This window comes from Nothoprocta perdicaria, unplaced genomic scaffold (assembly GCF_003342845.1).
Source record: "Nothoprocta perdicaria isolate Ctin4 unplaced genomic scaffold, notPer1 scaffold_63, whole genome shotgun sequence".
Lineage (NCBI taxonomy): Eukaryota > Metazoa > Chordata > Aves > Tinamiformes > Tinamidae > Nothoprocta > Nothoprocta perdicaria.
The window spans coordinates 3,831,223-3,855,431 of NW_020455899.1; the positions used below are offsets into that span (position 1 = coordinate 3,831,223).

Below are 24,209 nucleotides of genomic sequence, written 5' to 3' on the forward strand. Positions count from 1 at the left end.
ATCCTTGCTCAGAATTGCTCAGAAAACTTTGCAGCCGCATTGCTACTCTTGTGAAGAGTTGAACTTACATGGCATAAACCTAGAGAAGGGTCCAATGTTGACAGGAATAGAAAAGGAAAAGATGCAAAAAAATGTAATCAGATGCAGAGAAGAAAGAAGGAAATGGGAGGAAGAGGCAGGTCTAGAATTTCAGCAGTGAAATATTAATATAGATATTTTAGGAGAACACCAGTGGTCCAGGAGGCTGAGTCCTTCCTCTGTTTTCTCTGTTAAGCTTTCAGACTAGAGGTAGCAAACCCCACTAGAAGTGAGAGCATAGCCCAGGCAGCGAGGCAGATGAACTTGGAACTGCATCCACCAGGGAAGGGTTTCCAATTAACCATCTTCTCTCTAAGGTGATTTTTGTGGATGTTACTCTTGCATCTGGACTTATTCCAAGGTTTAGGGCATGTAAGGCCACTGTTTTCCAGCTTTTGCTTGGCCCCTGCAGACAACCAGTCTAACCTTTTGCTAAGCAGCTGGGCTGGGATGTGGTGGCACTGGAGGATCTAGCAGGCTTTGGGCTGCCAGCAGTGGGAGAGCACAGTGGATATAACCTGAGTGACACCTTGTTCTGGCCTGAGAGGCGAGCTGAACGAGATGCAATCCAGTAAATAAATGAACTGAGTGTAACAAATACCACAGGATAATCTGTGCTTGGTGTTTAGCTCTCTGAAATACCTTCACAGCAATGGCACACTGAAGTGCTCCGGTTTGACAGGATTTGGGCCCCGTACAGCAAAGCAGCAGGTTTCTGCAAATGCTCTGCCTATGTAATTTGCATCTTGGCCTTGAAAAGAGAAGAGCGTAGAGCAACACCACTGATGCAGGGCTGGCTTAGGGAAGAGGGAGAGTATGGATTAGGTGCTCCGAAGACCAATTCCACATGTTGGACACAAGGCTGCTTGATCTCCTAACCCTGATGTGTTTTTCTGGTTCCCCGGAGTGGTTGATTTTGACGCATACCAGGGAGTTCCCATACGACACAAGCGGGACTAAGCCCAGAGGGTTTGTTCCTGGACTCCAAGCAGAGCCCACAAGACAGGATCAGGAGTAGTGCCGTTATTTCTAGTCAGGAGAAGGGAATGAGATCTGCACTGACTAGTTGTGGCTGGAAGCAACAGTGCTGCAGGCAGGACCTGTGGTCGCAAGGGAGGCAGATGGTGCCGTGCTGGAGCTCACTTCCACAGACCTTGTTTCGTGTCCAGCACATCTTCCCCAGCCCCGTTTCCAGGGCCAGTTTCGTGGCTTTGGTAAAATTCCTCATGGACACGTCTTTAGAGACCTTTACCGTGGTCTCCATATGAATTTGAGGTCCTTTCATCTCTACCAGATGTTTTTGTAAGAAAACTAGGGAATCTTCAGTTTGAAGAAAACCTGTCAAAAGTTTTATCAAGTATTATCAAGCCTTCATAATAGTTTATAAGATAACATTTTTCTGGCTTTATCGTTTTTATTTTTCTTTGTTTGCTTTTGGCAAAACCATCCTCTTTTTTGAAGTGAGAGTGCAGAGCAACCAAGACGATTAAGGTTCTGGAGCATCTCTCATATGAGGAAAGACTAAGTGAGCTGGGCCTGTTTAGCCCAGAGAAAAGAAGACTAAGAGGAGATCTGATCAATATGTACGTGTACCTGAGGGTAATTATGTAGGGAGATGTATATAGAACATAGGGAGGATGGGAACAAACTCTTCTTGATGGTGGCCAGTGACGGGACAATGGGTAATGGGTATAAATTAAAATACAGGCAGTTCCATCTCCATATGAGGAGGAACTTCTTCCCTGTGAGGGTGCCCGAGCCCTGGCAGGAGGCTAGGAGTTCTGTGAAGTTCTGGAGATCTTCCAAACCCACCGGGATGCGGCCCTAGATGTTCCTGCTGGAGCAGGGGGTTGGACTAGGTGATCTCCAGAGGTCCCTTCCAACCCACTCTGTGGTTCTGTGAATTCAGTGGCATTGCATGTGGTGAGTAAAGCACCTGGCACCTCCAAGACACAACCTTGCACAAAGAAAACCTGACCTTATTTCCCAACCCAGCCTTCCTTCCGTGCCTCTGCTTCCCATCTGTAAAAAATGAGAGTTAGCCAAGCTCAGCAGATGTGCTATGAAGATACAGCCCTGGACTGACATGATACTTGAAAGTAGCCATGACAAGCAATCTTTAAGAACAGAAGGCAGCACGTTTCCCTCACTCTAGACAGTCCAAAGTGGGTAGAGCTTGTCCACATGCTTTTGGCACATCCTAGCGCTAGCTTTTTAAGGACTCCTGAAAAGCTGATCCTTTCCAAACTGGAGAATGCAGTTTCCTGAAAACAGCCTATGAAGATAGCACACAGGTGAGAGCAGGGTGAGCAGCAGAGCAAGCTGAGGACACCTGAGGTAGTGCAAATGCTCCAAATGCACAAAGGTGTACCAGAAAAGCCAGGTTTCTTCACACGAGCTGGAACCGTGCAAATAAAAGAGACTTCAAAATCTCTTATTTCATGAGCTAAGTGTTTTTCTTTAGATTGGAGAAAAATAGAAAGCAATCACCAGGATTGCAACAGGTGCTGGACTTCTGATGAGAATTCGTCTTTTTTCATACACAGATGCTGACACTTGTGTGGATGGGTACAACATGGGTTAGATAATGCATGAACCACTTACAAGGGAGAAAAGGCAGTAGCAGAACAGGCTTGTTTTGCTTACTTTTCCCCTCTGTTGCATTAAGGTGTCTGTTAAACAGGTGATAACTGTTCTTGTTCACCATGTTTTCTAATCTAAATATTTCTCCCCTTAAACCATTAAGTGGAGGTGGATTTTGTTAATTTATGTTGGTTTATTTTTAGCAAAGATTTTATTATGATTGACATTAGCCCTAAGCTCTACAGAGACCCCGCTGTAGAATATATTTATGACTTTTTTTTTTCATTTTTCCTCCTAATAAATCTCTGTTCCTCCAAAAGGATTTTATTACCATATTTGAGAAGATTCGTTTCTAAAGCAAAGTTAGATTAGAGCATAATGCCGCACCACAGCGATTCTCTTGGCAGGGATACAAAAATCTGGATATCTCAGGGATTCTCTTATTTTTCAGGGATTTGGTCATGGTAAATTAAATTGCCTTGGAGACTGGAAGAGTGTTTGACGCTTCTGTCACCAATGGGCTTGCTGAAAACTGCAGAAGGCTACGTCCCATCGTCCCTTAGAAAAGGAGAAGCCAGGAGGTCTCCTGGCAGCGGCTGCTCTGTGGCCTGAACCTCATGTTCCCGGGTGGGTCATCTCCCATGGTTAAATGAGCGATGCTAGACCGTGGTAATTTTTACTCCAAGCCCCCTGGTAATGCTGTTGGGGTTTGGGCTACTGCAGTGAGTGATGTGCCGAGGAGGAGGAGTGATGGTAGAAGCAAACCTGGCATGGGGATCCTCTTGCAGTGCGAGGTGAACAGCGCTGGGAAGCCACTTTGCAGAAGCCATCTGAGATGAAACTTTGCAGTCTTTCTGACACACTTTTACGTTTTTCATCAGCTTTCAGCAGTGTGAAAGCGGAGTGCAGCCTTCGTTACCACGTGTGGCATTTTGATAAGCAGGTTGGCTGAAACACATTTCGGATTAGAAGAGCAAGTCCTGTTGGTCCTAAGTCCCCTCCCTGCATCTGAACATCTTTGCTTATTTGGGCTACCTGGAGCAGACCAAAAGGTCTGTAGCACTGCGTTTCAGGGGAGCTATTCGGAAAGCCCGTGTTCTTTTTGGTGACACCGTCTTCAAGAACAAGTTGTGTCTGCATCTCCTCTCAGATACTTGGCGTGTGTTGTGACAGCCCCATCAGCGGTGTCACAGAACAAGGAGCTGTGAACAAGTGATTTTTCCTGCTATTAGAAAAGCACAAGGCGTTTCTGCTTAGTTTTCTGTGGGAGCGCAGAGGACTGCCTACTGCTTGGTTTGGTTTTGCTAAGACTAAGCTTTGTTGCCAGGATGGCGCAGGTAGCTGATGCTTATTACTCCACTGGACTGTTTATAAGTCCAGACCTAAGAATATCTCCCCACCTTTGCTTTCCACTAATTGGTGAAAGTGTCTGGAAGGTAGTTACTTTTTCATTGAGAATTTTCTAGTTTGTAAGAAGGTTTTCCATTATAAATTGCAGTGAACAATGGTAATCTTAATTTTACAGGAACTGGACATTCAAAAGACTAATCAGCTAAAATACTTATATATATATATATATATGTATAGCTGATGTATACTTATATCAGTTATATCAGCTAAAATACTTCCCTTTGATAGCTGCAAAATGTTTTTATCTTTTTTTTTTTAAAGTTAAGTTTGATTTCAGAGCTAGTAACTCAACAATTACGTGAATTGAACTGTAAGGCACAGGATTTTTGAAATATAGTGTCCATATATACAGAAACCTGAACATAGCCCAGGAAACTAGTACTGAAATCCACACTGTGTTTTCTGGAAAGGTGACTGAATATGCCAACTTCCTGGGCTTGTGCTAGAAATCTAATAGCTTTGGCTTCCTAGGAATTTCCTAGAGCATCTCTTTGGTGGCGATCTTGGTTGGCATTAAAAGATCCAGCTGTTGGATTCATGATCCATCCCCAGGATTCCCATCGGGATTTGGGGCCCGGAGTTTGGCAGGGCGATATGGCAAGACCAGAGATGTCTTGCTTGTCCTGAAGGTCATTGCAAGAGAAGGAGGTATGTGGTTTATCATTTATCATGTAGGAACCCTTCTGGATATACATAGAAGTTGTCAGAAACTCCCTGGAGCATGGGAAGTCTCTGTAAATACTAATGCTCATAATTCTTTTCTGTCTTTTTCTGTTCCATCGTTCCCTGAACTTTTATGATTGAGGGAAAAGTAAGAATAGCTAAAAGAAGCATTGTGGCAGCAAGGGATAATGTGAAGAAGGAGCTATTCCTTGCTCTCCCCTTGGCTTTGCCCAGGAGGATGTACTGGAGCTCGGGAGCCTAACTGGGAAGAATCAGGGGAGGGTCTGACAAGGACTGGTCTGGTGGTGAGATTTGTATCATCAAGGCACCAGCTGCAGGAGCAAGTTGAGAGGACTCTGGGCTCTGCTCAGTACCTAAATTAATAGATAATTAACGGTATCCTTTGGTACGTTGAGTAGGTTTATATTAAGCTAATGGATTAATCTGCTAGCAGTGAAATGGATAGTCTGAAGGACCAAATAACTGCACAGAGTTGTGTGCATTAAACTTCTGGCTGAGGTGGTTTGCAGATGTCTCCTGTGGACACCTCACCCTGGTGCTACTGGTGGTTTTACCGTCATCAGGTGACAGGATGCAGAGAAGATGCTAACCACCAACAAGTAGAGTGTATAATATCTATAAAATCTATAAAATGAAATTATCCTGACTTGTCCTGCCAACAGAATTATTTCAAATAATGTGAATGTACTGAATTTAATAAATTTACTAGGAGAAGTGTTTTCTTCCTTAGCCTTTCTGGTTGTAAATGAATCTTTGGGAGCATGCTTATCTTCCCAATTTTGACACTGACTTTCTTTCCACATTAATTTATTTGCCTCCACATTAGATGGCTCTAAAATACTGAAGATGGTTTTATTGGACACGTAATGCTGTGTTTTTTAGCGAGTTTCAGTTTTATATTACTGCAACAGCTGAAAGTTTTTAAATAAGGAGATGCAATTACAAAAAAAATGATTATAAATGGGAGCAACCTGCCAATCACTGTGGCTGTTGGCTTTGTATCAGTGCTCATTTTTTTTAAATGCTGGGGAGATGAGATACTCTGGCATCACCAAAAACAAGAGTTCTGAACAAAACAGCCAGGCTTAGGAGACTGGGAACATTGTACAGATAACAGGGAAAATAAGGCAATGAACTGTAAAAAAAAGGAGAGCGCTCTCAAATGCTATGCCAATTTAAATTGTAAAGAGGCTTGAGCAATTTTCTTGGTTATCCTGCATTATGAAATGCCAGTTTGAGTTTTTCCATTGTTTTGCCTCATGCTTTCTAGTACAGCTTCAAAAAATGCATCTTTCCTGCTCTTTGCCTTACTCGGATGGACACAGGTGCTTTTATTTTACTTACTTTGCCCTCTGAAACCATGGACCCATTTTCGAGTGTCTTTTCCTGAAGGACAAAAACAGAGGCAGGTGGCAAATAAATGGTCTAGATGGAAAAAAAAAACAAAAAAATGCAGGTATGCCTTGCAATGCAGAGCTACAGACTAGAAGCTGTGAGCAGGCCATGCAGGGTTGCACCATCTCTCTCCATGGTGAAAGACCAGATGCACCTAACACCTGGTCATACTCCTAACAACATCCCCTTCTCTCTCCAGTTGCATATGTCTGTTTTTACCTGGAAAAGCTCAGGAGCATGTGGGCATTTGGGTATGAGAATTGAGGAAATCCTCTGTTTAACTGTGGGGATCCTCTGATTCACCTTCTGGCCCCAAGGCAGCAAGCAGAAGGATGCTGATGTGATGGTGGTAAATGATCTAGGAGTGATGGATCTACAGGGTCCCTGGAAAACCCATTCTTGGATTTCTTTCCTTTCCATCTGAGCTCTCTCCCAGCTAAAACGCAAATACGCTTCTTGTCATCTCAATTTTCTTTAGACAGGTTTTGCCTGCCTCTTGCCACAGCCTTGTCTTCTTCAGACTGATGAAACCAGCCTCTCCATCCTTCCTTGCAGCTTGTTCTTCCGAACCTCTGGACAGTCTGGCAGCTGCCCTCTGGACTCTGTCCAGTTTCCTTCTGCCTGTCCCAGCGCAGTGTCCAAAACTGGATGCAGGGCTCTGGCACACTGCTCGCTCCACACTGCTGCCTGCAGCAGCAAGTCACATCCCCCGTTTTGCCTGCGACACTCCTGTTAATTAGCTTGGAATTTGCCTTTCACCAAGGCATCGACTCACACATTTTCTGGTCCTCCATCACCCACAGATCTTATTTTGTAGTCGTGCTACCATCCCACTAAGTCCTCACTTTTTTGTATGTGTATGTGTGTGTGCATCAATTTCAAATTTCCTTTCTTCCTGGAATTACTTGATCCATAAAATACAATTGCTTCATTTTATTGCAATTGTTTTGAAATATCACTGAGTTTTCGTAAGTCCCAACAATCAGTTTAACCTGGGAATTAAAAAAAAAAAAAAAGTGTCATAATGTCATAATACATCTCCTCATACAAAACATACAAAACAGAGAGCCTGGAGCTCACAATTAATTCTGTTCTTTTCTGATCTGCTTAGCCTATTACAGAAAGGCATGTTCGGTTTGCAGAGGGAGCCCTTGTCCTGGAAAGACCTCGTGCAGTAACTCGGTTAGACGTGTTGCCTGTTTATAAACATTAAAAGTCATTCGGTTCCAGCCTCTGCTTTTGTTTGGGAGACAAAGAGACGCAGCGAGACTTTGGGCTCACGGTTTTCCAGAAATGTTGCGAATGAGTAGCAGTTATGAATTTATTTCATTCACGTGGCAATCTGGCAAGCTTTTCCTGGAGAAGAAATACTTGCCCAATAGCGTTAGAATTTATCCAGAAAGAGTCAAATGTGGAAGGATTATGGCGTTTCAGCAGGCCAGGGATCAGGGATCCTGGGCAGGGTGTTTGATTATGAACCTGACCTCGCAGAGCCGCCCAGGCCCTGGTGTGTTTCCTCCCACAGGAGAAAATTCAGCTGCACAGATTTGTTTAAATCCTGAGCTTTTCCTTGCTCGGCTTGTTAAAAGCAGCGTTTGCTTCTAGGGTAGGTGAAGCCGCAGAATCTGATGGGTGCGATAAGGAAACGGGGCGGTCAGAAGGGAGAAATGGTGAAAAATGGATTTTCTGATGGCCTTTTTTTTCAGAAATCTTCCTCAGCAGGTCTGCAATGGTACAAAGTCCCTTGTGCTGCAGAAATATTTATTGCACTATTTTGCAGCAGAGTTAAAAAAAAAAAAAAGAACGAGGAAAAAAAAAAAGCAGTAAAGTCAGATTGTGGAGGAAGGAAAGAGAAAAACTCTGGAAAGAACATGTTGGGAATATCTGAGGATGGTGTAAAGACTAAAACAAACAACTATTTCAACTATTTTAATTAGAAAGAGTCCTCTTAATGACCATGAGGAAATGATTTGTACTGATGCTTTTTTTCTAGACAGCAGAAGATGTCGATAAAGATGAAAGTTTGCGTGGTAAAACTAAGTATTTCTGTAATAGCAGGACCCAGGGACATTCATCCAGGGTTTCTCTCTGGACAGCACAGAACTGCCAGCCAGAGTTTCTGAAAGTTCATCAGGTGAGACCCAAGAAAGCTGGAACAGGCAAATGTCACAACAGGCTTTAGCATCGCAAAAAGATTGGAAAGATTGGAAATTTGCTAAGCAGACAGTTTGAATTTGAAGCTTTCTGAAAAGTAGCAAAATATGAAATATCTCAGCACTTCCACCAAGCAAAATTCCCGAATATTTTAAATTGAAAGATCAATTAACCTTTTTGGTGGCAGTAGTGAGGAACCACATGTCATTTTATGCAGTGTTATATAAATCTCGATATTCAGAGAAATGTTAGGCTAGGCTTTTTAATCATTTTTAATTCCTAGTTGCCTGGATCTATTTTAATATGCTGGCTTGTAAGATGTGTAGTCGTTTCATAGACCATCATCTGATGTCTTTGGTTGGCTGATCTATATGACCACAACTTAAATAGACATGGAGCTGCACCATTTACGTACTTCACACAAGGTTGCTCCAGTGTCTTTTAAGCAAAATGAGGTCATTAAAGATAAAATACTCTGTTGACAAGGCTTTGAGAGCCTCCCAAACAGAATTATGTGATTGCTGAGTAAACAGAGTATATGGGGCTGGATTAGGAGAGCCTTCTGTAGACCTTTCTGTGTGTTCCTGCCTCAACATAGAATAAGGATGCTAAGAACAGCCTTAAAGGCCTCTGCACGGGGGAGACAGAGTCCCGGGATATCCCTGGATATTCACAGCGACAGCATTATCTTCATTTGGATTTGCATTTATTTGATTACCTTTCTTGCAAAAAGAGAACCTGGGAGAAGCCCAGTAATCCCAGGGGCTCGATGGGCTATTATTAGGTGAAGTATAAGTTTCTATATCAGAATCATGTACGTTTCCATAGCCAAGGTTAGGTAGGGTAGTTGCTTGCCAGCATGTGCAACCACCGATTTTTATTTTATTTGGCTGGAAATGCTTAGGTACCTTCACAGAGCTAGACACACTTATTATGAGCCTGGTTTGCAGCTGTGAACCAACGGTGCTATTTTTGCATTAGTAAATGCACAATTTCCTGGCCTGCTTCCAGTAGCAGTGCAGCCCATCCTGAAAGATGCCCAGGAACCTCCCCTTCCCAGAAATGTGCCCAAGAGGCTGCACTAGAGCCTGCAAAGTAATGTGAATGCAATAGAGCTGAGTGCCAGCAGGGAACAGAAACCATGGGAGGGAGAAGGCCAAGGCTGGAAGAGAAGGATTGGAATGTTGAAGGATGGGGATTTATGTAGACTTCCAGGTTTATCCAGTGGGAAAGAGGATTCACACCAACACATCAGAATCAGCTCCAAGTGCTGGCACAGTGTGAAATCCTGTTTGTAACTGTAGAAAGGATGGACAGACAGTACAAGGAATAAGATGAGAGGATAAGAAGACCATCATAATTGATTTCCAGTTCCACTTAATTTGAAATCTGCAGCTGGTTAGGACTGAAATTTTTGTATACTAGAATTTTTGGACATTAGATCTTAATGTCTTTCCTGCTTTGACAAGGCAGCTAGCAATTCCCTTTGCCAGGAAGAGAAGATCCTGAAAATGCCATGGAGCAAGACTCTGACATCAAACCCGTGGGCTCGTTTTCAAGGAAACAGCCATTTCATTGGCAAGGTTGAGTGTCGAAAAGTCTGGATTATCCACCATGATATTATATGAGGGCAGCATAGTAGTTTGCAGCATTCTCTGCTTCAAAATTTTTCATTTGACTTGCATATTTGCAGTAAAAATCATAGATTCCTAAAACCATTATGGTTGGAAAAGACCTTCAAGATCGTCAAGTCCAAATGTAAACCCAGGCTGTTTATCTACTGATTTGTGAATTCCTTGGTTTTTTTTTTTTTTCTGTTTGGGTTTTTGTTGCTGTTTTGTGCATGATGCAAAGAATATGTTTTCTGGAAGCCTTGATAGCGCTAAGAAAATTGAGAAGCAAGTCTCTTATTCTGACACTGATTCATATCTGGAACATTTGGACTAATTTCTGCAAGTTCCCAGATTTTTCTCATTTGTATGGGTAGTTTTATACATCAGCATTGTATTGTGAGATGAAAGAAATAAAGGACTTTGCTTTCCTTGAGCAGCTAGGTATAATTCTCCTTTTTTTTTTTTTTTTCTTTTTTTTTTTTTTTTAGCTTTTTTTTTTTTTTTTATTTAAAATTTTTTTTTTTTTTTTTGCTTATCAAATTTGTGTTAGCGATGCTATTTACTGCTTGTTTTGTGGCTTCTGACAAGGAGTATTTAAAAGGCTTGTTATAGCAACTGTTATAGAGAATTAATAAACATGCATGACGTGTAAATTTGCACGCAAAGCCTTCTTTCTCACGCTCTGCAGAGCTTATCAAAGTATGAAAACTTGTCATTTTAACTAATGCGTTGAAATAAAGGCAATTTCAAAAAGCTGAATGGAAGAATTAGTCACTTGAGTTTACTGCATAATATTGAATTAACTGGAACCAGTTAGACCTTCATAGTTATTTGTTATATATTAGTAGGAAAAGGTGATGCTCTGCTGAATATTTTGCTTGCTACAAATTTTTGCAAAGATTGAAGGTGTAAATCAACCCACTTGCTTTCCTGGAGATGGCATTTTATCCATAATCCTCATACATACCCATGGTAGATCACAGATTGCCACTGAGGGCTTCAATGTTTTCATGCCCACTGAAGAAACTTGAAATTATCTTTTTTGCACTAGGTCCATATTGCTTAGCTTATTCTGAGAGTTTTGGCCTAATAGAGAGGTTGAAAACCTGTTCTTCTGGATGGTGATTTCACTCCTTTTTTTCTCACAAACAGGTGTGCTTCTATGTAAGGTCCCCAAACAAAATGTTTGTTTGATGTGAACGTGCCCTTCACCACCAAAGTGTGTTTAATAGCATAGTAAGTATGTCATGTTCTTACTGAGAAATCTGGAAAATCTCCTTTGTCCTTCTATGTCTGAATTTAGCTGTATTTGCTTATGCTGAAAAAGTGGCATCACTGAGAGCAACTTAGAGCTGCTGTTGGCTGATAATGTTGGTGAAAATACCTAGTATCAGTGGGGCTATGTGGTTTTCTCTTCCAGGCCCAAATGTTGCTATATCTGTGAAAATTTAAGGAAGAGTCAAATTCAAGCATTTCTCTGCTTTCAGTGAGTTCTCCATCCTGCTCACATATAAGGAGGCAAAAAAGAAGAGAAATGATGAAGCAATGTGTTAAAAAAAAAAGGTCACAAACTAAGGCACTTGTAAAAGCTCTAGTCTTTAGGTGGGAAGGAAAGATCTGGGACTAGGATGATGGGACTACGGAGCAGCATTTTGGAGTCATGCACCACGACTGCTGTTCTGAGGAAACTGCTCCATCTCAGGACCTCTTTCTAGAGGAAAATGGGAAGATCTAGACCAGTCAGAAAGAGCAAGAGGTGTTTGGTCCAGACTTTCTGGAGAGGGCATCTTGTGCCTGTACTGTGCAAAGCCTCACAAGGTTTTACTAGCCAGGAAAAAAGAATCATGAGAGCTCCTGGGAAAGGTCTTGTACTGAAAGTGCAGCTTGTCAGAGTGTACTCAGCTTAAGGACAAAGAACAGTTCAGAGCTCTAAATTTTCTTGCCTTGATACTTTTTTTTTCTTTCTTTTTTTTGGTCACAGTTTTAGCAAATATTCTCCAAACAACTGCTGTTGTTACAGGATTGTTCGTGTATGAGTTCTAAAGCTAGATTCAGAAATTTTGAAGAATGATGATTCACAACCCATTATATGTTTAAAACCCTTTGAGTATCGCACAGTTCTCAGTGCACCAGAGCTTTTTGCTTTGGTGCTGAAAGTTGCAGACCTTAACTCCATATCCTCTTGCGTTTTTCCATACATGGAGCAATAGATGATTCCAGTGTAATTGCCTTTATGGTGGTTATTGTTGCTGTTTCCATATTGTTGCTTTTTTTTTTTTAAATCACAGTCTTCCCTAGCTTTGCCATCTGCTTCCTTATCAAATGCAGACGTTACTACCAGCGCCATTGTGATTTTTCCATATCTCCTTCTCCCAGGAGTACACCAGGAAGGTTGCCCATGTATTCATTCCTTCCCAAGCAAGGCATGTCCATGAGACAATTCTTGCCACGCTTTGCCCACCACATTTCCAAAGTCTCCAAGGCCTTCCCGATAGATGCTCCTTATCTTTGACCTCCTTAATCTTAACACTCAGACTTTTGTCATCCTGCTTTCTTTGTGAAAATGACAAGTTCCTGGCGGATGCCTTGGCTTCCTGCAGGGTTCCTTGAGAAAATGTTTATCCTAGACCCTTATCCTGACAGGGAGTGTGTGTGACCATGTGCTGGAAGTGCCATTGGGATGGTGACCTGGCTTGCCCTTTCACGAAATGATTTCAACTATCTAGGGCTAAAAGCAGCTATGGAATCTGGGTGAACTCGCTGCAGGGGCTGCTGCTGACCCTACTGTCTCCGCTGGTGAGAAGTCTCTGTCCCATTAGTCTGGAAGGGGTGAGCTTGGAGACGCTCCACGGCTCTTCTCCCTGACAGAGTCCCCAGATAATCTATCTGTAGGTTTTTTTTTCTTTTTATCCTGTTCAAAGTGATGGTGTTGGAAGATTCCTACTGAAAACCTACTGCTATTTTAGCTAAAATATTTCTGACTTGATAACTTTATGGCCTGCAGTTGCAGTTTGGTAATTCAACATAACCTTATAAAACATACTTAGCAGGAGAAGGAAAATGCTGTTGTACAAGGGTAAGTTTTGGGGCTGAACAAGGGAAATGAATCTCTCTTCCAGCTTTGGAACTTGCAGATAACAGTAGTTTACTTGATCCCTGTGGTTTCTTGCAAATTGGGTGAATGTAGACAGATACTTGCTGGTGTCTACATCAGAGGGGTCGTTCTTGGCCTGTAGGAATGCCTTTGAAGAACAAAACTGAAGGACAAATACATATATATACACACACTTATATATATATATAAAAGCCAGATACTTTTTAACAATAAACATTGCTTTCAGAAGTGCTGAGTGCCCGGCAGTTCCCTTGATTACTTTGCAAGCCACCCAATTCCCACAGGCCTGAAAATCAGACTGTCTCAGACCTTTCCACAGCAAGGAGTCAGCGTGTGGCTGAAGTGGGACTCGTGACGTCCCAACGGGAGCACCACGGAGGTAAAGGGAATTGCTGCTCCGCTGTGGAGTCATCTGCCACCTTCCGAGAGCATCCAAATGGGGAATTAGTGCAGCACAGCTGGAGCGTTGTAAATTCCCACCCTTGCTTTGTGATACACTCATTTCCAGTGTGGCTAAACCCACAAGTTGGTTTGAGGAACCGAGTTTTAGGCTCGCATTTCAATGTGTGAAAATTTTGTCAGCAGCAATTCCCGAAAGCTTTTAAACTGAAAACTCACAGCTTCTGATCTGCTGGACGGCACTTTGGGACCATTTCAGCTCTTCTTGCTTGGAGGGTTCTTGGCAAGAGTAGCACTAATATAAACTCTCCCTTTCAGCCTGGTACCTTGGAAAGGTTCTCACTGTGCTGGGCTCCATTTGGGAGCCAGAAGTGTCCCTTAAAGATGCTCCGAGTTGCTTTTGACATAAACACCGGTTCAAAGTTCTTGTTCTGTTTGGAACAGCAGCCAGGATCCCCACACCTAATTGTTCTGCTGAGTGGAAAAATGTTTTGTCAGTGTTGGGTGCTTTATATGGAGCACGTTTTTCCAGCTGGCAGGAGTGCAAGAAAATGCAAAGTATCTCGTTGCATGGTTACAGAAAGGCATATGATAACTGTTTGGGTTTATTTCATCGCATTGCAAGGCTAGATTGTTTAATTTATTAACTTCTGTAGTCTTACTTGCTCATGATTATAGGAGTGATGCATGTAATGTGAATCTGTTTCACAAAAGCAGAAGGCAGCAGGAGATCTAAAGGCAAGGAAGGAGTTTTTTATCCTGATTTGCGGGATCTTTTTCCAGCTCCCCTAAGACTGGCAAGTTGTTTCGAGCTTCAGTGTGCTGCATTTCTACGAAATATTCCTGTTCCAGCAGTCTTCTACATGTCGCCAAGTTTAGTCCTAGGCTGCATGTGGTCTGTGCTGGAAGAAAAGAGAAATGAAGAATATCAGGGGATTTTTCTTGCATTTAGCTACACTCCAAAGAACCCCGTGACTGAGTGCAACAAAATGGGATGACAAACCACAGTCATTAACATTTTTATTAATTAACCTGTTTTTTACAAAGACACCAATACTGCCTGATACTGCCCTTGAAGCTGTGGGGTAGGCTGGAACTTGGCTGTGTTTCCTTTCCAAGGGACTTCCCCTGTAAAGTCGTTTAAAAATAATATTGTCAGTATGGCTCTTACTACTGTGGCACCTAAAGATCCCACTTAAACACTGTACGAATGCAAGTAAAAATTTGGTGCCAATTTGGTGCCTGGTGAAAAGCTCCTAAAGGCCTGAATATCTCCCTTTTCTCTTCAAAATTTCGCAGGTCTGCAGGCATTGTGCTTAGCACAGTTACATCATCTGTAGGATTATGGGTTCTTTTCACTCATAGGACCTATCTTCTGAAATTCAGCTTCATCTTTGCACTGGAAAGTACCCATTGGACATTCTGTCTCCTGCTTTGGGTTGGGACAGCACACTGATAACAGTGCACAAAGCGGGTTTGCTTTGCTAGCTTCACCTTTTTAGGTTGGCTTCTCCTACGTATAAGAGAAACCAGTGGAAGAGAAGGAAGAGGAGTTGGACTCCAGCAATACCTATTTTAGTAAAAGTAGATTAAAAAAAAAACCCCATGAGCTACAGGTGTTATATTTTAAAAGTGTGGCTAGCCTGAGCTCCTCTTGTAATGGATTATGATGCAAGGATCCTTCTTTTCACATTTTAAGTTCTGTAGCTCTGGTACTCTTTAAACACAGTTTTGACATGGCTATGGTAAAAGTACCTTGTAAAATAAATATATTTTTGAGTTAAAAAAACCAGCTTTTACCACTAGCTCACTATTGGTTAGATAAGCAGTCTTGTGAGTTGATCTGTTATATGACAAATCCGAAATGCTAGTTACATGTTTTCTTCTTCGTTTGGTTAATTGTTCCTGCGTCCGATCTTGACCCGAGTTTCAGAGATTTGTGGCAATGCTAAACCAAAGCAGGTCGGGCATTGCTGACTGAAGAAATCCAGGGTAGGAGACAGGCAAGAATTCTAAATGTAAAACATGGAAAGTCTTTTTTTTTGCTTTGAACTTTGGCAGGAGATTGTAGAAACCTGAAAATCGTACAGAGGGCTGGTCCCTAGTTCTGATGCATGAGGTAAAACCAGATCTGATAGAGGTGATTTGTGGATGTTTTAAAAACAAACTTTGCTTACGTTCACAAAATCTCTAACAAAAATGGAAATTAAAACAAAATCACTTTAATCCTCTGGAAACAAGAAAACGTGCATGACCAGTTCATTTCCAGCACGAAGCTGAAATTTTCTGCCCAAAGATGAACTTCACAAAACCTTGGGCTTCCCTGTGGTGCGAGGGGGACCCTGAAGAGCTTGCAGGTGTTGGATGCAGAGCTCATGGGGAGAAGGGGCAACAGGCAGATTTTGGGAGCTCACCAACACACTATTTACATTGTAGGAGGAAGGAAACAAATTCCAGCAAGGTCCTGGAGGTGTCTTGATGTGGAAAGCAAGCTCATAGTCTAATCTGTTGCTAGTTTCCTTCCCTGTTCACTGCATAGTGGAGTGTTTGGTTTTATTTCTCTTGCTGTCAGTGGAAACACAAAAGCTTGTGCATTAGTGGCAATTATTTGAACAAAAGGCTATGTATTAACGCAGTCTGTTACAAGTAAATGAGTTACTTCTGCCAGCAGCACTGTAAATAGGGTTTCTCTTATTCAGTACCATCCACCTGCTTCAGCATAATTGGGTGCCTGATAAGCTATTGGCAGTCACTTGTCTTTATGGCTCTTAGTTGAAGAAGAGTTGGTGCTAATTGATTTGTGTATCCTCATATAAATCTCAGGTGACAACCATAAGCTTCTGGGTTTCTTTTTGTCCAGTTCTAGAATGGGATGTTGCATCCCAGCAGACCAAGAACCAAATTCTTCAATGCCATTTATCTTTGACCATATCTATGTCTTAGGCAAACTGAGAGACTTTGTGCCTTGGAGAGACACGCTCCCTCTGCTTGCCATGTCATCTGAAAACAAAATAAAGGCCTAAAAACAGGGGAAACTAGCAGCTTGCAGGCAACCTGAAATGCTTTCCATTTCTTCTGGTGTAAATGGCTTGTCTCTCATGCTCTGAGGGAGCCTGTAGGTCTCTTGTCTTCTCTAGTCAACTGAATCAGAAAAAAAAATAGAGCAAGTAAAGGAATATGCTTTCTTTTCCATTCTTCTAAAAATACTGTGGGGAGGACCAGGAACATTCAGGAAACCTTGGAGCATCCTGTCCAGTGCAACAGGCCATCAGCTGGCTCGGATATCTCTGAAAGCTGCAGATGAACCTGCCACTGTTTTTCTCCATCCACCCCCAATTCAGACTCCTCCTGCCTGTGTGTGTTTGCAGGGTTCCTCGGGTTCATGCTTCCAGGCTCTGAGAAGGCCAGTCCCCAAACTTTGTCCTCAAAGGCTATCAAGACATGGCCACCAGACATCTAAGAAAGAGCATCACACTGGAGTGAGGAGCCCTGCTTTCTTCTCAGCACTTAGTCCGTACCATTACCATGACAAAGGAGGACTATTGACTTTCATAGTCATGATGCCTTTGATTTGAGTCTTGCTTTGATTTTAGGTGGCGGTGCTCGCTGGCCCTGAGAAGCAATGGTCTCCTCCAGGTGAAGAGCAAGGAGAGAAACATGCCTTTGAGAAGGAGGAGGAGGAGGGAGAGAGGTGACCAAAGAGGCTGAATGGAAGTGGTAATGGATGCAGTTTGTTGCTGGGAAGGGCCGGTGAAAGCAGCCCGTGATTCCTTAAGACAATTAAAAGCAAATTGTCCGGCTGAGCGGTCCCAGAGCAAGGAAGATGCTCCCCCAGACTATAATTCAAGGGGCTGAATGGCCCTCGAAAACTGAGAGCGGAGAGGGGGAAAAAAGAGAAGATGAGGCAAATGATGGAGCAGATGTGAGGGCTTTTGTTGGGAAGACTTGGAGGCTAGCGGGATGGCGATAGGCTAATTTGAGGCGCATAATGCCAGGCCCCTTTCACATGCAGAACAGTACTTTGATCTCTCCTGGATGAAAGTGCTGAAAAGTGGAGAGGATGGCAGGGGGTCTTTTGTCTTTGACAAAAAAGGCATCTGCTGGGCTCTAACCCCCATTCCGCCATCCCCTTAGCCTAGCAAGCCCCTGCAACAATGCTGGCAAAGGGGACAAGTGTCTCCTGACAGCTGAAGAAACCTCCAGAAGGAGAATGAAGCTTGCAGCAATATGTATACTGGAGAGCTTAATCGATTTTTTCCACAGCACAAAAAAGGGAGAGGGCTGGGGGAAGAAGGAGATCACAGTGGAAGTGGGAGGGGGGAAAAAAATCCCCTTCTAATAAACTTGTTACTTTTGTTCTCCGAATACATCTTTTGAGGAGAGGCTTTGATGCTGGTATGAATACACTTAATGGAGCGGGGTAAGGTGGCTGTGGGAGGGGTGGGGGGAACAAAGTGAGGAAGAGTAATTCTGAAAGGAGGACAAACGCGTAGTGATTTCTATGGATTCCAACACAGGGAAGGTTTTAGAATTAATAAAACACAGCACAATGCAGGAGGTACCTGGAACATAGGAAATACACTACTCTGAGAAATGCAACTCATTATTAATTTTAGTTTTGAGCCATACTTGAACATTTCTTCCAACCTTTTCTGCTTTCCTGTGGTCTTCCTACCTTCTTGGCAATATTAGAAATGAAAGCTTTAAGGAGTGCAGTTTGTGGTTTTGTGCCAAGCAAAATCAGAAGTCGCATGTCAGCTGTGCTTCTGGTCTCTGCTTCTCCTTCTCCTGCTTTGTGGGCTTCTTCCCAGCTTTTCACACCTGGCAAACAAGACCAGGATCTTATCTCTAGCATGTGATAACCATGGTCTTCCTTAAACACCACTTTTCACCCAGTCAAATGTTTTTTCTTAGAAATAATGACAGATAAGCGTTATCAACCTTTGAGCAAAACCCACCTCAGCAAATTAAATCCCTTGAGAACGGTGAGCTCAAGAATCCTCCTTCTTTTGAGATCCCAGAGCTGTTTATCTGTTACTGTTTACCAAAGATAACCCTACGAGAAGGGCACAGCTTGAAGCAACACCTGGTACTACAAACACCTCCTCTCTCTGAGCCCCCACAGCCCTTTGCTTCCAGCCTGGGAATTACGCTGCCCCCAAGAAGCTGGAAAGCATAGAAAAATGGGAAGAGTTCTTTTGAGAGAGGCCCTACACGCTGCTGTCAAGTTGTAACGTCATGTAGTTCTTCAATGAATGTGCCATGGCCCCCCTCCAGGAATACCATGCCATGGATAAGCTTGGAAAGATGGAGGGAGGGGGAAAAAGTCTTAGCCATCTCTGTGTCAATGTGAGGGCAGTCACTGGGTTTTAGACTGTGTCTTTGAGATGACAGACAACATTATTCACTAGTTGGCCATTTATTGTGTGCTAGTTTCTTAAGGCCCAGGGTGGGTTTTGGAAAGGAAGGTGCCCGTTTGGCCTGGCCTGGTTGCTGGAGCACAGGCCAGGCGGCCGAGTCCGTCCTGGGGAGTGACCCCATCAGTTCCATGCTGTAGGGCAGGAGGGAAGAGCCATCCCTGCAGCCAAGGGGAATACGGAGAGCCGTCCATAAGGAGAGACATCCATGAGAAAGCGACGTCAGGAAATGCTCTGTGGAGGCACAACGGAAAGCGGGAGATTTGTTCTGCCTAAATCTGGTGTTTCCTCAGTGGAAACCACTTGCCCTGTGCTGTTGTGTGTTTGGGTGAAAAACAAACTGTGGAGATTACGAAGTGTTTCTGAGGTGCCTCTTCTGCACCACGGTGAAGCCACCCGGCCTGGCCAAGGGTCTGCCGCAGGCCTTCTTCCTGCTTCTGGAATGGGCACTGCTCTGGACTGCCACAGAGTGGCTGCTCTGGAGGCCACAGGATCCTGCCAGGGCCAGATAGCATTAAGGGTAAATTCTCCAAGTAAATGCTGCTGATAGCACTCGCAGTAACTTAAAAAACAAGCTGTTCCTGTGGAGGTCTTTTTGACTAGACTAACTGCGTATATGAGACTTTGCTGGCAGTCCTGGCTGTAGAAACCCCACATTTCCAGCACAGATTTAGCTTGTGTCTCAGTGAACCTTGTTCGGCTGTTAAGGTCCATTTGGGCTTTTCTGTGTGGGAAGTGAAGCCAAACAAATGGAAACCAAGGCGTCAGAGTGCAATAAACCCCAGCCTGCATGCAAACATTTGTTCCAAAATAAAGGACTTTCAATTTGTCTTTGTTTTATTTACTTTCAAAGTAAACGTTCTTCGAAGGATCACTACTAATTAGCTCTGTGTCACCTTCCCAGGCATCTAACTGAAGATATTCTTTTAATCAGGAGCAATCTGTACCAATAAAGTGAACTGTTGTCCAGTCTGAAAAGCCTGAGATGGGAATGAATGTTGTATTAATGAACACCCTTGCAGAACTCATGTTAAGTAAAGCATATATGTGTTTTTTTCTGTATGAGACAGATAGATTATTGTGCTGGGAGAGGGCAATTCATGTCAACTGATTTCCACATCTGCCCTGTTCTGGAAAGCTGAGATCTGAATATAGTAGCAACATCTGAAATGCAGCTTTATATTATCTGAGAAATAGCCAGAACTCAAGTGTTTTAACAAATTGTGGTAGTTTCATTTGTTCCATGTTGGACACTAAAATTTCTGGGCATAACTGTGCTGTAGGGGTCAGTAGTGATAGCCATTCCCATCCAGAAAACTCATTGCTATCAAATAGCTTCTTATTGCTAATGCTTGCTGTTCGATCAAGGCAAGCTTTAATATCTAACAGTGATGATCTACTGTAAGAACTTAAGATGGATAAAAACATTACAGCCTGCATCTCTAACTAAGAACATGCCTGCAGAGGTAAAAGCTTGATTTTATCACAGAATTGCAGAAACTCTTGTTTGTTTGTATAGTTTCTAATTGCTTGGGGAGATCATCAGCCTTCTTACTTCCAGAGTAGTTGCTGGTCTTATATACTTGGTATATTTCTTACATATAAATCTTTAAGTCTTATAACATATTAACATACTTTGCATGCTGCTAGTGAATACTTATCTTTTCAGAATACTATTGATAGTGTTTGAAACAAAAGTCACAGAGAAGCTAATTCCACCACAAGCTGGACAGGGTCATGTAAGATGGGGGAATAACTCTTTGAAGAACAAGTCTGAAATGCACATCCAGACTTCAGCAAGTATTTCTCAGCTTGCTTCTTTGTTTTTTAGTGGAAAAATGAAAAAGTCCAATGATTAATGAGAAAACTTGTTAGAGAAGTTTAGCCTTGGTGTGTAACCTAGTGGGTAGCTGAAGCAAGTTCTGTTTCAGGAGATAACAGCAATGTCTTCTTTGCCATGTGCTGATGGAAAACACTTCCTTTCCCCACCAGCGCAGGTATGTGGAGCCTGTGCTCATTTTCCACCCCACACCTTCTTCTGCTTCTCTGGCTATACGTGAACTTGGTGTCCACCTGCTGTGTCTGCTGGAGGTGACCAGAGGGAGTTACACATATGGCTCTTTCACTGCAAAGACTCTCGTGTTGGAGCAAACAGCAAGGCACTTCCACCCCTCCTTGCTGCAAGAGCACGCAGAAGAGCCACTCTTCCAAACTGCTGTCATAGATTTTAAATGTTCCTCACCCATGGAGATGCAATCCATCCAGATAATCACTCCCCTTAGCAGTGGGCAGCTGGATTGACAGCTTGCTCTGGGCCAGACACCAAAGCTACAGATCTGGAGGAGGTTTGGGTTGGTTAAAATGTGGATTAGTGACCTCAGACTGGGATAGGTTCGGAAAGTCTTCACAGAATAGCTATATATCTATAATCTTCTCAACAAGCAAGTTAAGAACTCATAAGGAACTCTGTCTTTTCCTCCCTCTCCCCCTCCCTCAGGTGATCTTTGCTTTGAATCAGACTCTCTTGCAGCAGGAGAGCCTCCGAGCAGGCAGTTTCCAGATCCCCTATACGACAGAGGACCTTATCAAGCATTACAACTGTGGGGACCTCAACTCCATCATCTTCAACCATGACACTTCTCAAGTGAGTCTTGCCACCACAGCCCTTGTACTACGCACATACCCGCATAGCGCTAACCCCTGTCTCACGCTTGTCTTTCCTCAGATAGGCTCTTTGCAGGTCAGGAACCAAGACACTTAACTGGCTAACTGGTGTGTCTGCTTTCCTGCACCCCCTGCTCGAGGAGTCCTCACTGCCTCACCGCTGTCTTACTGCACATAAAGAGCAAAGGTGCACCTGCATTTCCCTTTCGGATGACTGTTTTGTTTGCTTTAGCATCAAAGCTGGATCAGTTAATCATTTATTTTCTTAAGGATCCTCTGGAATTGCACTGACTTAGCTATGAAAGGACTCAGTGCCAACAGAGAGTAGGAGCAGGCTCTTTTCTGCAAATAGTGACAGAGCAATGCCCTTCTGACTTCAACACTTGTGCAAGGCTGGGCGAGCTGAAAGCTCTTTAATTTCCCCCCATCAGCACAGCTGTGTGCTGTAGGCACGACCCAAAGAGGAGAACGGGAGTGAAACAAAGAGGAGACAGATTTGGGCTGAATATCAGGGAAAAGAAAACCTTCTAAGACCTCACAGACTTCATTTATGGAGACGGTTTCCAAAGCAGCACAGTGGAATGCAATGCTCTGATCTTTAAACTACCAGAAAATGCCCAGCAGGGACCAATTGGGCCTGTTTGGGCCGTTAGATTAGCCAACCTCAGACTGAGACATCAGTCTTCTTTTTATTGTTGTGTGTGAGGTACTGCCTGGCAGTTGGTGTACGTGAATGAGAAAACATAGTCCCTGGCCTAGCAGCGCTGAACAAGCGTGTGTTGGCACCTGGGCTTTTCCTGCTGAATGACATTTTTTCCTACAGCCTCTTGAGATACAGGTTGCACTGCAGAGCTGAAAACATTGTCACGTTAACCCTTGCTTTGCTGGCACGGAGCTTTGCGCGTGTGTTGTTAATCGTCTTGCTCTGCACACCTCAGCCTGCAGGTTCAGGCAACATGATCGTTAATAATGCTTAGCTCTTATGCAGGAAATCACACAAGTTGATCTTGGAGAAGTTCTCCAAGGAGGCCGAGTTGTGAGGAACAACATACAGCTCCTTCATCGCCGTCCTGTCGAGGTGCTGCAGGCGGCTGATGGACCTCTAGGTCCTGAGAGGGAAGAGGTCTTGTTGAGATGTCTGTGTCTGCAAGAGGATCTGCTCTGGGACGGTCTCCCCTACCATGGACTTGAATAGTAATAGTCAGCATCCTGTAGCAACTGATGTTTTTAGGTGGAACTTCTCTATAAACTGGATTTAATCCTATGCTTTCCCAGTAGGTGACACACTGTGGGCTAAAAACTTGGTTGAAGCAGTTGGTGATAGTCTCGGTGTGGCTCTGTGTTTGAGGGTTCATTAAAAAACAAACAAGTAAACCAACAAAAAACAGCTGGTTTGAGGACCCCAGAGGAGGGAGCCAGTATTTGAAAAGACACTTTGCAGACATGAGAGCTGGAATGGGTAAAACTTCCTTCCTGACAAAATTTGGCTCTGTTTTGAAATTTTCATGCGATATTTTTGTCAATGAGTTTAAGCTGCAGTTGTTCTCTGGCAGCCCCGGGGTTCTGATACCAGTGAAACTCTCCTAGAAGACTGTAATTATCTTTTTTTAGTTATGTCATACCTAGGGGGACTTAAAACAGAGGTATGCAGCCAAAGATAGCCAAGGGCAAATATTTTCTGTCTTCAGCCAAGCAATTGGGAATTTGGACCCGTGGCATGGGAAACTGAGAGTATTTGCTAAATTTGCATCAAAACAAATCCACTTGTCCAGCTTAGGAAATAATGGGATCAAAGAAATGCACAAGTACACACTATTAGAAGTTTATTGAGTCTTTTTTTTGCTTTCTTGGAGTTTTTCCCTACTGTGTTGTGGGAAGAGCTGATTGCCACATTCAGTGAGGGGGTTGATACCTGTGCACGATGGCTGCCTGCAAAACAAATGCCCCTTTTATGAAGACTTTTCTTCTCCCTTCTCCCCTAGGTCCCAAACTTCATTAATGCTACCCTCCCACCCCATGAACGCGTTACTGCCCAGGAGATCGACAGCTACTTCCGTCAGGAGCTCATCTACAAGAGGAACGAGCGCATGGGCAGGAGGGTGAAGGACCTGCTGCAAGAGAACCCGGACAAGAGCTTCTTCTTTGCATTTGGAGCTGGTATGTTGCCAAGGAGCTCTTCAATCCCATCATATTCTTCCCACATTCCTTAAGAGCTTTCCATGAATGCTTGTCTCAGTTTGGAGAAGTTTTATCGCCTACCGGTTTTACTCTAGTAGATGCAGAACACACCTTTGTTCTGATGTCTTCTACCTAATTGAAACTTATTCCAGTGTAGGAAACTTGGCTTTCCTCTGCGTGCAAATAGCTCTTACTCCATACATGGATTACAATGCTAATTTGTGAGAGCCAAAGACACCAAACCAACTGCAGAGCAAATTCAATAGGAGCAGGTCTTACGTGTTTATGACACTATTTTGGAGCACATCTTTGTTTCCAGATGGGTAAAAATATTTCATCTTCTGCCTCTTAGCAGCCAGCAAAAATTCATAGGCCCAGCCAGCTCCAACTCATTGTTGTTAAGCCCCATATTTAAAGCTCGGCTTGGTGGGGGGAGAATACAGGGTTAGTTTGCCATGACTGTAATGGAGCATCCAGGGGAGGGAAAAGTAAGGACCAGTGATTAACAAGACAGGTGCT

At 43.3% G+C, this 24,209-nt stretch overlaps 1 protein-coding gene across 1 annotated transcript in view; it reads left to right on the top strand.

Moving 5' to 3' along the window:
• Positions 1-24,209, top strand: part of LOC112956428 (metalloprotease TIKI1-like) — a 65,885-nt gene that overhangs the window by 24,126 nt on the left and 17,550 nt on the right. The window contains exons 3-4 of the mRNA XM_026049950.1: positions 21,346-21,492; positions 23,495-23,669. Of these exons, the coding sequence (XP_025905735.1) occupies positions 21,346-21,492; positions 23,495-23,669 (322 nt within the window). The remainder of the gene's footprint in view (positions 1-21,345; positions 21,493-23,494; positions 23,670-24,209) is intronic.